Source organism: Neoarius graeffei, chromosome 3 (assembly GCF_027579695.1).
Source record: "Neoarius graeffei isolate fNeoGra1 chromosome 3, fNeoGra1.pri, whole genome shotgun sequence".
In the NCBI taxonomy this organism is placed as follows: domain Eukaryota; kingdom Metazoa; phylum Chordata; class Actinopteri; order Siluriformes; family Ariidae; genus Neoarius; species Neoarius graeffei.
The window spans coordinates 47,156,890-47,169,972 of record NC_083571.1 but is presented as its reverse complement, the minus strand read 5'-3'; the positions used below and the strand labels follow the sequence as shown (position 1 = coordinate 47,169,972).

The window sequence follows — 13,083 nt, the reverse complement described above, 5'->3', positions numbered from 1 at the left end:
TCGTAAACAAATCCGTTCTACTCATCCAGATGACTTCGCAACGGGGCCGTTGCCAGATTTTTCCACTCTGGAACCCGTTCTCAAAAGGTTTCGTTTGGGGCACCCAAAACGCCAGTGCCGTGTGGACGCCAGGCCGAAACGATAAACAATTTTATCAGATTCACCTGAATCTGTTGCCATGTGGACAGGGCCTTAGACTTCAACCGCTCGCTTATAGGATGTAGCTGACTTCATTGGCCACTCCATCTCTGACTCAGGAGTGATGACCACGGTGTACATTAACTTAGGCTGTGTTCACATATATACCGGTACGATAGTGGTATAACTGTATCGATACAAAGTATACCGGTACAGTTTAGTGCATCTGTCCACACTAGCGAGAAATGTTTGCGGTTTTCTTTCACGGTAGTTGAAATGCGCGTGCGCGAAATGTTTCCGTGGTTACCGAGTAACTTCCTTCCGAGAATATGGCGGATGAAACAACGTGTGTGTGCTTTTTGTTGTCAATGTACAGTCTGTATTTCTGGTGGTCATTTATTCAGTCAAATCGTATAAAACGCGTGAGGCAGTTGAGAAAGAAAACGAATCTCCTGTTCCACCTGTTCCTGGCATCGCTCGTCTCCCCAAAGCTCCAACAAACACAGAACTTCGTCTTTGCTCCATGTAGCTCCATGGTCGTTTTGAGCCATTTTGACGTTTTATTTACAGCTGGAAAGCACGTGCGTATTGTATTGTATGAATAACCCAGAAGAAGTAGGAATGGTTCATTGCACATGCGCATTATATTTGTATCGATACAGAGCCGCTTCATCTGTCCACACTACAGCGAAGCGCTACAGTACCGATACTGTACCGGTACGAAACCCATACATTTGTGGGTTTCGTACCGATAGTTATATCGCTACAGTACCGGTATAGTTGCTAGTGTGGACAGGTGTTGCGGTACAAAAGTAGTATCGTATTGGTACAAAATCCCTAGTGTGGACAGGGTATTAGATGTTAACTCCGAGACGTGAGCCCTCAGTGCTCAAGTTAAACATGGCACTGGTTTAAAGGGGTACCAAATATAATATATACAGTTGCTGATGTGACAAAGTAACGTATTCTTAAGTATTCTATCAAATTTATATACTAGAAAACAACGAAATATCTTGGTAATTGTAAATATAATACTTTATACGCTAAACCGCACAAGAGTCGCCATTTTTAAAAGACCGTGACATCAGCGCTACCCACTGCACTAGCGGAACTCTCCGAAATAGAGGAGATAAGCGTGTAATCATGGCGTCGGGCGCATCAAGTGAAAGCGACAGCTCTGTCGAATCATACGAAGAGATCCCGCAAGACACACTGCAAGCAGGCTATGGCTTAGAAGGGTACCAGTTTGAACCTAGGAGAGGTACTCTCGACTCTGGTGATGAAATAAGAGAAGAAAGCTCGGATGACGGCGAGGATGAGACCAGGCCTGGCGCCAGGAACAGTTTACTAAGGGGGCAATTAGAAATCGCAAGGGGGCAAATATTTTTCATATAGTGTGTAGTAGTGATGGCGGTCTGACAACGTGTTTCAAACAATTAACTGCGCCAACCACAAAACCACGGCCCCGAAGGTTGCTTTAGTCCGGGAAAATCATGTGGCATATTACCAGGGCAGTTGCGCTTTATCAACCCCCGTGCCCACCTGTTAACCCTCCCCTCCAATTTTCTCACAGACAACCGGAAAGATGCCAAACATAAAACAACACACACAAACCTACAGGCAAGTCCTTTACATTTAAAATACATACAAATAGCTCCGCGGCATGAAAACAAAACGTCAATGCAAGTCTAAGGTACTTGGCTCGGCGGCCAAAATCATAATTTAAAAAAAAATCAACAGACCCCGCGGCTGCACCAGTAATAGCCTTCCTGACTCGCACCGAGTCAACGCTAACCACTTAATCCGCAATCCCAGTTTAGGCGTGTAGGGGACAAAACACTCTGAAGTGATGAATTTTCACCCCCGCTGAATGGGGGGTGACGTCAACGACACATTCTTGCGCTATTTGCGCACAAAGCGGACCATATATGAACACATACACCAACATAAACGGAGATAAACTTAGCCTACAAAGAAAGAAAATGGATTCACAATATTGTGACTGAATTCATTTAATTCGGTGGGGGAAAGACTACTCCCGTAAACTGACTGCATATTGCAGAGACAGTGCACTTTTAAGTGCAGACTACATGTAAAACCCCCGCCAGCACGACCCCTCCCCTTGTCCTTATCACAAGTCTGTGTGTGCGCGGCTGTGTCAACATTTCACACATACACCCACAATAACAATTAAGAAGAAAATTAAGTGATCTGAGTCTCCGTTGAGGGGGTGGGGCTGTAGCCACGAAGGGGCAACGCCCCCTTTCGCCCCCCCACGGCGCCGGGCCTGGATGAGACTGATGCTGACCATGGGCATGGCGAGCGTGGGGCAGAGCGTCTGCGTGCAGGTGACACGGCGTGGTGCTCGTGCGGAAAATGTAACGTGGAGTTGCTCACGAGTCCAGCAGAATTTATTTGCTGCAATGAGATAGGCGCCATCCATGGACTTGCGAAATCGTCGCAAGAGGCAGAAACAGGTATTTCACACGTGCTATTCCCAACCTCAATGAGCCAACACAACTGGGCACATACATACGTCATGAGTGTTACGCCGAGAAAATGAACGTGCATTCTGATTGGATAAAATTAATATCATGGCGGGCTGTTCAAACTGCGGAAATAGTTTGCTCGAGCTACTTTCAAAACACTATAACTTTCCAACCTTAGAACAAAAAACTTTTGTAAGTCTTGAATAAGGTTCGTTAATGTGTGTTTTATTGTTATATTTACTCTATATATTGCCCTCTGTTCCCCTTTAACAACAATTACTTTGGTATCATTACACTTGGTAGTGCAGGTAGCTAAGGCTTAACAAAACATCAGGCAGCTAGTGTGAAATAAGCACAGTGACCAAAGGTGACAGAGAATAGATTGCGACTGCACTTTAACTGTTCTGAAGAAAATCTCAACAAGGAGCCTCATTCTTGATTCATCTCATCGAAAGGCCTTGCTTTACCTCATCCTCCGCTTCTTTTTTTTTTTTTTTTTTTTGTGCACACCGTTGACCCTAGATGCCCACTCCAAGACCTGGATGAGTGCTGAACAAAATAGTCTGAACCATGTCTCCCCATTACAAATAGGTCTATCATTATGTGTTCTTGTGTAGAGCATCCTGCCCACTGACATGCATTAGTTTGAGTTGTCTGTGTTGACTTTTCTTCTTGGCAATTTTGGCACCTTTTGTAAAGGGTTTTTTTTTGTTTGTTTGAAATTGTTGCAATTTAAAAGACAATTACATAAGAGTGTGTGTTTTTTTTTTTTTTAAAGCCAGTGTTTCGCAGAGTGTGGTCCGCGGACCACTGGTGGTCCGCAAGAGACCTCAAGTGGTCCGTGAGGTGATCTACAAATGTAGTCAGCGTTTTCAAGATAAGCTAGCGTATGCTTTGTAACATTATTAGAAAGTTAAATTTATCCAATCTTGTTTTTAACGGCAATCAAACGGGCCTGTAATTTCATCTCATCTCATTATCTCTAGCCGCTTTATCCTGTTCTACAGGGTCGCAGGCAAGCTGGAGCCTATCCCAGCTGACTACGGACGAAAGGCGGGGTACACCCTGGACAAGTCGCCAGGTCATCACAGGGCTGACACAGACAACCATTCACACTCACATTCACACCTATGGTCAATTTAGAGTCACCAGTTAACCTAACCTGCATGTCTTTGGACTGTGGGGGAAACCGGAGCACCCGGAGGAAACCCACGCGGACACGGGGAGAACATGCAAACTCCGCACAGAAAGGCCCTCGCCGGCCACGGGGCTCGAACCCAGGACCTTCTTGCTGTGAGGCAACAGCGCTAACCACTACACCACCGTGCCGCCTAATTTCATCATCATTATTATTTATTATTTAAAAAGCGTTCTGCATCTGAATTTGCACCACATAAAACTTGTAGTGTGCACGTGCTCTTATTCCGCCTCTCCTCTCTAGGCAACAGTCACCTGCACGGTGACTGCACATGCACGGGTGTTGACAGGTGGTCCCTGAAATTATTATTATTATTATTATTATTTTTTTTTTTTGGGGGGACAAAGTGGTCCTTGGTCTGAAAAAGTCTGAGAAACACTGGTTTAAGCTGACTCCCAATTGGGTAGAAAATTGACCCCTTTTCCAAATTCATCTGCAGAAAGGTATGTGAGCTCTTCATAGGCAGCTTTTTATGCATTTCAGGATTAAAATGGGCCAGATTTATTGTAGCTTTAAATCCTCTTCATGAAGGAAATATAGAAGAGCAAACCCTTAGTTCAGTTCAACAATTCAAAAATGCTGAAAAAATCAGAATGGATCAAATTGCGTCTGTGTTGTCATTTTAGTTTTGCATAATAACATCAAAAAACATAGTGATGCAGATGTCTTTGAATTACCCACAGCATGTGTTTACAAGATGCTACGTACAAACACGTGCACCTGTTACTCAATAAACTGATGAGATCCATGTCTGTGGCTCTGATTCACATTTACACTAAACCCCATTACCTACACTTTAGTCCAAGGTTCAATTTATCATAAACTAATGCCACTATACTTACTATAATGATACTGTTTTGTTTTGTTTTTTTTTTAAATATAAACTATTTAACCGTAAATCAAGCAGCTTGTTAAAATGTTACACTTAAATTTACACACAGAGTCCAGATACACCAAAGATGAAATTGAGGAGTATGAAAACTTGTGTGCATTTTTAGCATCAGATTTGACCACTCACGATTTTGAGGAAAAGGGGGTAACATCACTAGCAGGCTAATACCGTATTAGTCTGGCTCATTAGTGTGAAAATATATATATATATATTAGTGCTGTCAAAGTTAACGCGGCTAAAAAAAATTAGTGCCGTTAACGCAAATTCTAATTTGGCCCTGCGAGTCACCCGTAGTTCCTGTTGAGGCTTGTCGCGCACTGCTTCAATAAGAGTACGTGTGAGTGATGGAGAAAGGCATAGACATATAAACATCCTCGCCGCCATATTGGATGGGGCAAAGTGGAGATTCTTCAACCGTCTAATAAAGATGCCTCATTCATGTGCTGCGTTTAACTGTACCAACAGGTTTACCGTCCAAACGAGATCACATGGGATTACCTTTCACAGGTGAGACTGGAAAAATACTTTTCAATACTGTTCCTTCAGTCTTCAGTCTCCCAGCTCATCTCCACCGGGGAGGTGTAGAGTTATAAGCAGTGAGAATTAGATAATACAGTGCCACACTATGATGAACGTTTTTGAACGTATGATGAACGTTTTTATTTTTGTTTTTTTTTTTTCTTCTTTTATGGCAAATACTTCTCTTCAAAAGAAACTAATGAGTAAAATAAAACATTTTTTTATTTTCACAGTGATATGCACTTTATTTTTCATCCCTTGGTTTTCTCATCTAATATGGAAGTTATGGATGTCAGTGGCTGTGACAAGACGTGTTATGCTCTGCAATAAAAAAAAAAAAAATATTGGTACAAAGCAAGCCCATTCACTTTTTTATGCTGATAAGAGAATTACAATGTTTTTTCATGTGACAAAAATCTCATCTCATTATCTCTAGCCGCTTTATCCTTCTACAGGGTCGCAGGCGAGCTGGAGCCTATCCCAGCTGACTACGGGCGAAAGGCGGGGTACACCCTGGACAAGTCGCCAGGTCATCACAGGGCTGACACATAGACACAGACAATCATTCACACTCACATTCACACCTACGGTCAATTTAGAGTCACCAGTTAACCTAACCTGCATGTCTTTGGACTGTGGGGGAAACCGGAGCACCCGGAGGAAACCCACGCGGACACGGGGAGAACATGCAAACTCCGCACAGAAAGGCCCTCGCCGGCCCCGGGGCTCGAACCCAGGACCTTCTTGCTGTGAGGCGACAGCGCTAACCACTACACCACCATGCCGCCCTGTGACAAAAATGTGCGATTAAATTGCGATTAATCGCGAGTTAACGATGACAGTCACGACATTAATCGCGATTAAATATTTTAATCGCTTGACAGCACAAGGTAGCTAAATCTAGACTCTATTATTCTGTAAACATATAGCCATGGGAACTAGAAAGCTATCGTGTATACCTGCCAATGATTAAAGTTATAATATATGCAGTGCCTAAAAGCGGAGTTCCTGATGAGTGTAGGTGTAAAATATTTGCAAGGACACAAAATCAAGCTGAATAGAATATTATAATATTGCAACAGGAATCATCTGCAGCTCAACACTTCGAAGACCAAGGAGCTGGTCATTGACTTTGGGAGGTCCAGACCAAGGTCACGACCAGTTCTGATCGAGAGAGTCGAGGTGCAGGCTGTGGATTCCTACAAGTACCTCGGGCTGTGGCTGGACAGCAAGCTGGACTGGACTTGCAACACCAACCACTTATACAGGAAGGGATAGAGCAGGCTGTACTTCCTTAGGAGGCTGCGGTCCTTTAACATCTGCAGGAAACTCCTGTGGATGTTCTATCAGTCTGTGGTCGCCAGTGTCCTGTTTTACACCGTGGTGTGGTGGGTGGGGGGGAGCACATCCAGGCTGGACAAACTGATCAGGTGGGCCGGCTCTGTGGTCGGCATGAAGCTGGACTCTGGTGGTGGAGAAGAGGTCTATGCACAAACTATTGAACATCATGGACGATGCCAGTCACCCTCTGCACACCGTCATCAGCAACCAGAGGAGCCTGTTCAGTGACAGAATGCTCCTTCCCAAGTGCAGGACGAACAGACTCAAAAACTCCTTTGTTGCTCACGCCATCAGACTGTCCAACTCCTCTCTGGGGGGGGTAACATGAGGACAGAGGACGGGAAGGAGCAGTAGCCTTGCCTGACAATAAGCAATACCGGACAATGTGCAATATCTCTCCTACTGCCCCCCCTTTTGCCTGTGGGTTTTTTGTTTTGTTTCTTCCTCCTCTCTCTCTCTCTCTCCCCCCCCCTTCCTCTCTTCCCCATGTCTTATTCTTTTTATATTTGTATCTGTAAATACTTGAATTTAATTTATCTCGACGTTTTTCTCTATTTCTATTCTGTTTATCTGTAGTGATGCTGCTGGAATCTTAATTTCCCTGAGGGAACCCTCCCAAAGGGCTCAATAAAGTTTTATCTAATCTATTATTATAATATACTGTATGAACCATCAAATTGTGTAGTGTCATGTGTATCATGTCAGTAAATTGCTGCATTGTCTTGTGACAGTGATACAGTAATGAGATGCACATCGCAGTTATGAATGCATATTTATTCCTTTCTTTGACACCGCATGCCATGAGCCAGAAACAACACCACGATATTTATTATGGTGTGACTCTTTCGGATGCCTGGTGGGCAGCAGTGAACCAGGGCTTTCACTTTACATCAGTACTGTATAGTTACCATCCAATATTAAACCTGATATGTCAACCAGTTGTCTGGTTACATCTGTCACATCCACGTGCACTGGAGCTTGGAATGCAGCTGCAGATTGCAAAGTGTTTGCACGCTATTCGGACTAATTACCATGCACCTGTTCCTGATTTAGAGCTCAATCACAGTGCAGACCTATAAGGACTCTCAGTAACACAGACTTTGCAAAAGCCTTGTATTTTGTGTCGCTTTTCTGGTTTTGACCCTGTTTGTGTTTTTGGACTGTGAGTATTATATTACCTCTGATATCCTGTCTGTGCCTCACTCAACCACTGCCTGTTTTTCGACTCTGCCTTTGTCTATGTTTCGGATCTGTTTGCTAGCGTGCTCTCAGTAAAACTCTTCCTGCAATTAAATCCATTTATTGCCCTTACGTGACAGAAACTGTCAACTGTCCAACAAGCTAGTGGACTACTGAAACTGTTTTAACTAGTTTTGTATGAAACTGGTGAATATTTTCTGTAAAATGTGTGAGTAAATGATCCCATTATTATTATTATTATTATTATTATTATTATTATTATTATTATTTTAAAGCAAATTAAAAATAAGCACTGGATTAAAAACCCATCTATTGTATGTAAATAAAGGTACAAATTTCGTTATCTGGTGGTCAAGTGTTTGAAATATGTTGCCTTGCACTTATGGTCAGGTTCCCTGTGGTGGTACATGTACGTTTAAGGCCTCTGCATGCTCTTGCGACAAGGCTTTCGCAGATAGCTTTTCGCAGACAGTTGTAATTTATCGTTGAGCGGAGAGTAATAGGCGTGCGCGATGTTATTCACCGCCACAATGCAAGGGGGCGCGAAGTCACGAAGTTGGTGGGTGTGGTTAGTGGAGTGTTTATCCTCCGGTTACTTATAATGACTAGAACTGGAGTCGTATAGATGTACGTACTTCCTCAATCAACCGCTCTTTGTGCTGCTCCATCTTCGCTCGTGTTTTTAAAAATGGCGGTAGTGAAAACAAACCAAACCGGGAAAGTAGGGAAGCGGAAGTGCGTGTACAGCGGATGTAGAGTGGACCAATCAGAGCCCTCTTGTCTGCGAGGCTTCTGCGGTGGTCACAATTTTTGGGAGGTGCGCGCAGAGCGTCTGCGAAGGTGGGGGGGCTACGCAGACGCTATCTGCGGCGCCGTCTGCGAGGACTGGGTTGTCAGCATAAATTGGCCTTTAGTCCTGGGTATGACTTTAAACTGCAACCAGTGGTGAGTCTCTGGTCCGGAAGGACTTGAGTATTGGGGGAAAGTGGAGTTACCCTTGAATCACCATTGCTCCCAGGTCTGCTCTGACCCAGAGTGGTAGCACCTGCCTGGGTTCCAGCTATGTGTTAAATAGTATATCACGAATAAGGCGCTGGCAGCAGGGCACTTTTTGGTGTAGTGTGGCAGATGGACCCAACAGGATCAATGACGCACCACCAGATGGCATGCGAAAGAGCCACTCAGATGGCCAACGGATGGCATCACTCAGCAGGTTAGTTGTCACTGCAGGGCAACTTCCATACCCGTCAGGTCTGTGGCACTTTTGTGCACCACTTTGCATCAGGTCTGGAGGTCCAGAGAGACAACACGATGGGGGCACGATATCGTTTGTCTTACCTTACTGTGCAAGGCACTTCATTAGGAGAGGAGAATAGTATGCGAGAGCTCATGAGGCCAGACATTCCATGGCGGTTTGGCCGGGCCTTTCATGTTGTCACTGCGGGGACTCTGTCGCTCTGGTGCGGGCCTCACGGCCCATCTGTGTTTCTGCGCATCCTAATGAAGCAGTCATCATCGCTAGCGATGGACAGCTGATGACAACACACACGTTGTATGGTCAAAGCCATCAAAAATCAGGTCGACGCATTACCATATTCTCTTGAATATGGGGCTTTGCTATTAATTTCTACTTTCACCCCAGTACAAACAGCCTCTGCATATCATATTTACTTGGAGAAAACAGTATTTCTACATTTGGTTTGTTTGTTTGTTTGTTTGTTTTATAAAACCTCTCAAACCTACCTTCAGTTAACAGTTTATATTAATAATTTATTTAATGCCTACACTGTTTTGACAATGATTTCCAGGATAACACTATATTTGAGGATCTGGTTTATGGCTATTACTCGGGAGGCTGAATTGGTACCATTTTGTTCAGATTGACTACAAGTACATTATGTAGTACTCATCAATTCTGATACCGAATTGTGAAATGCACCCAGATTACAAAGATGAAAAGATGTGTAGCAGAATGCATTCAGATTATGTTGCATACTATTATCAGGTATTGGTTTCAGAACATTTCTAATGAGTATAAGTGAAATGAGTATGGTGTGTTGGTATCCGTGCATTCCTAGAGATTACACCTAATTTTTCATCCCACTTTGTGGGTTAAGTGGGTATTTCTGTTTACTCCTAGGGTTTGCTTGGTTGGTACATGGTAAAGAGTGGACTGGAGGAGAAGCCAGAGTCGTATGATGTTCCTCGTGTCAGTCAATACAGATTGGCGTCTCATCTCGGTTCAGCTCTTCTTCTGTACTGCGGTAGTCTTTGGACAGGTCTTACACTACTGCTTCCTGTGAACAGGGTACACACGCACACACAGTGTTATACCGGTACATAAATCACAGTCATCCTGATATCCTGAAATAACTAGCTATTGCAAAAACGTTTTCTTTTCATAGCTTCCTGACACCAGATATATTGTGCAGCTCAGGAGGTTCGCCAAGGGGACAGGGGTGTTGGTGTTTCTCACAGCTCTCTCAGGTGAGTAGAGGCACTTAAGTTATTCGAACTATACTAGAAAGTAAATTCTCTGAATAGCAAGCATGGTAAACAGAAAAGCTGTGCAGTCTAAACTAGAAAGAAATCAGCCCAGTTCCATAAAAGTAAAAAATAATCTACTTTAAGCCTATAGTTTATACAGTCTCTTGCAAAAGTATTCACCCCCCTTGGTGTTTGTCCTGTTTTGTCGCATTACAAGCTGGAATTAAAATGGATTTTTGGAGGGTTAGTACAATTTGATTTACTCAACATGCCTACAACTTTGAAAGGGCAATTTTTTTATTGTGATAAAAACAATAATGAAGATGAATATTAAGAGCTGGTCCAAACAATTCACTTCATAAGTCACATAATTAGTTGATTAAGATCCACCTGTGTGCAATCAAAGTGTCACATGATCTGTCACATGATCTGTCACATGATCTGTCACATGATCTGTCACATGATCTGTCACATGATCTGTCACATGATCTGTCACATGATCTGTCACATGATCTGTCACATGATCTGTCACATGATGTCTGTATAAATCAACCTGTTCTGGAAGGACCCTGACTCTGCAACACTACTAAGCAAGCAACATGAAAACCAAGGAGCCTCCAAACAGGTCAGAGACAAAGTTGTGAAGTATAGATCAGGGTTGGGTTATAAAAAAAACATCCCAAACTTTGAATATCCTAGGGAGCACCATTAAATCCATTATAGCAGAATGGAAAGAATATGGCACCACTACAAACCTGACAAGAGAAGGCTGCCCACCAAAACTCACAGACCGGGCAAGGAGGGCATTAATCAGAGATGCAACAAAGACACCAAAGATAACACTGAAGGAGCTGCAAAGATCCACAGCAGAGATGGGAGTATCTGTCCATAGGACCACTTTCAGCCGTACACTCCACAGAGTGGGGCTTTATGGAAGAGTGGCCAGAAAACACATTTGGAGTTTGCCCAACAACATGTAGCAGACTCCCCAAACACATGGAAGATGATTCTCTGGTCAAATGAGACTAAAATTGATCTTTTTGGCCATCATGGGAAATGCCATGTGTGGTACAAACCCAACACCCTGAGAACACCATTCCGACTGTGAAGCATGGTGGTGGCAGCATCATGCTGTGGGGATATTTTTCATCTGCAGGGACAGGAAAGCTGGTCAGGACTGAAGGAAAGATGGATGGCACTAAATACAGGGCAATTCTGGAGGAAAACCTGTTTGAGTCGGCCAGAGGTTTGAGACTGGGATGAAGGTTCACGTTCCAGCAGGACAATGACCCTAAACATACTGCTGAAGCGACACTGGAGTGGTTTAAAGGGAAACATTTAAATGTCTTGGAATGGCCTAATCAAAGCCCAGACCTCAATCCAATTGAGAATCTTTGGCATAACTTGAAGATTGCTGTACACCAACGCAACCCATCTCACTTGAAGGAGTTGGAACAGTTTTGCCTTGAGGAATGGGTAAAAATCACAGTGGTTAGATGTGCTAAGCTAATAGAGACGTACCCCAAGAGACTTATAGCTGTAATTGCAGCAAAATATTGACTTTGGGGGGTGAATACTTATGCACACTCTAGATTTCTGTTTTCATTAATTACTGTTTGTGTCACAATAAAACAACAGTTGGCACATTTAAAGCGGTAGGCACGTTGTGTAAATCAAATGGTGCTAACCCCCCAAAAATCCATTTTAATTCCAGCTTGTAATGCGACAAAACACGACCAGCACAAAGGGGGGGATGAATACTTTTGCAAGACACTATAGCAGATAAGATGACATAGATATAGAAACCGTAACTTTTCTTCTAGCGCATTCATACCGACCTTTTGAATATTCTTTCTGTTGCTAATTGATTTGGAAATGAGCATTTCAACATTTTCATAATCGCAGTGCTGTAAAATCGGAGTGTTATGGATGAGGACGTGATGTGACGTTATGTGATCTTTCTTCTCAGGAGCCTTTGTCGCCGGCCTTGACGCTGGATTAGTGTATAACTCTTTCCCAAAAATGGGTGAATACTGGATCCCGGATGATCTTCTCACCTTCTCCCCAACAGTGAAGAATATTTTTGAGAACCCCACCACCGTCCAGTTTGACCACCGCATACTGGTGAGTACAACTGAGTACTGCACTGTGGCTTAAAGAGATTCCTCGCTCAGAAATTAGCCAACAGTAAACAAAAGCTAATGTTAACTGTGAGACTTTTTTGTTTTCAAATTGTAATTAAATTGAATAACAGTAAAATTAAAGAGAAGCATGTATCGCATAGCTGTCTTGGCGGTCCTGACCAACCCAGGCTGTGGACTGTCTCGCCTGGTCATGGTGACTCCGTGTTAGCCATTGGGGGTTTTATTTTTCTCTCTTTGGTTGTACTTTGTCAGCTCATTTGTATGGTTGGTTTGTTTCCTTGGCTGTTTGCTGAGTGTTGTTACTTCAACAGAGTAGTACACTCTGTTATTCTGTCACTTATTCATTTCATGTCTAGATGATCAATACTTCATGTACCTGACTTTTGCACTTGTTGTACGGCACTCTGGATAAGAGCGTCTGGTAAATGCCTGTAACGTAATCGAAGCACAAACATTGTGTGACACATTCTTCAAAATAAAGTTCGGTCAGTAAACAATCAACAATTAGTGGAAAAAAGCCAGAAAAAACTAAGCAAATGAAGCTCTTTATTTCGACCAAGACCAAAAACTACATTTTGTTTTGCGGTAGCTTTTCAAACATGAAAATGAAGTTTATTTTAATTAAAAAAAACAAACAAAACTTGCTTTGTGCTATGTTTGTGTCTTTCATGCATC

At 43.1% G+C, this 13,083-nt stretch overlaps 1 protein-coding gene across 1 annotated transcript in view; it reads left to right on the top strand.

Annotated features, from left to right (window-relative positions):
* LOC132883369 (cytochrome c oxidase assembly protein COX15 homolog) overlaps positions 1-13,083 on the top strand; it is a 51,024-nt gene that overhangs the window by 19,361 nt on the left and 18,580 nt on the right. Inside the window, exons 5-7 of the mRNA XM_060916910.1 lie at positions 9,918-10,085; positions 10,183-10,264; positions 12,234-12,388. Of these exons, the coding sequence (XP_060772893.1) occupies positions 9,918-10,085; positions 10,183-10,264; positions 12,234-12,388 (405 nt within the window). The remainder of the gene's footprint in view (positions 1-9,917; positions 10,086-10,182; positions 10,265-12,233; positions 12,389-13,083) is intronic.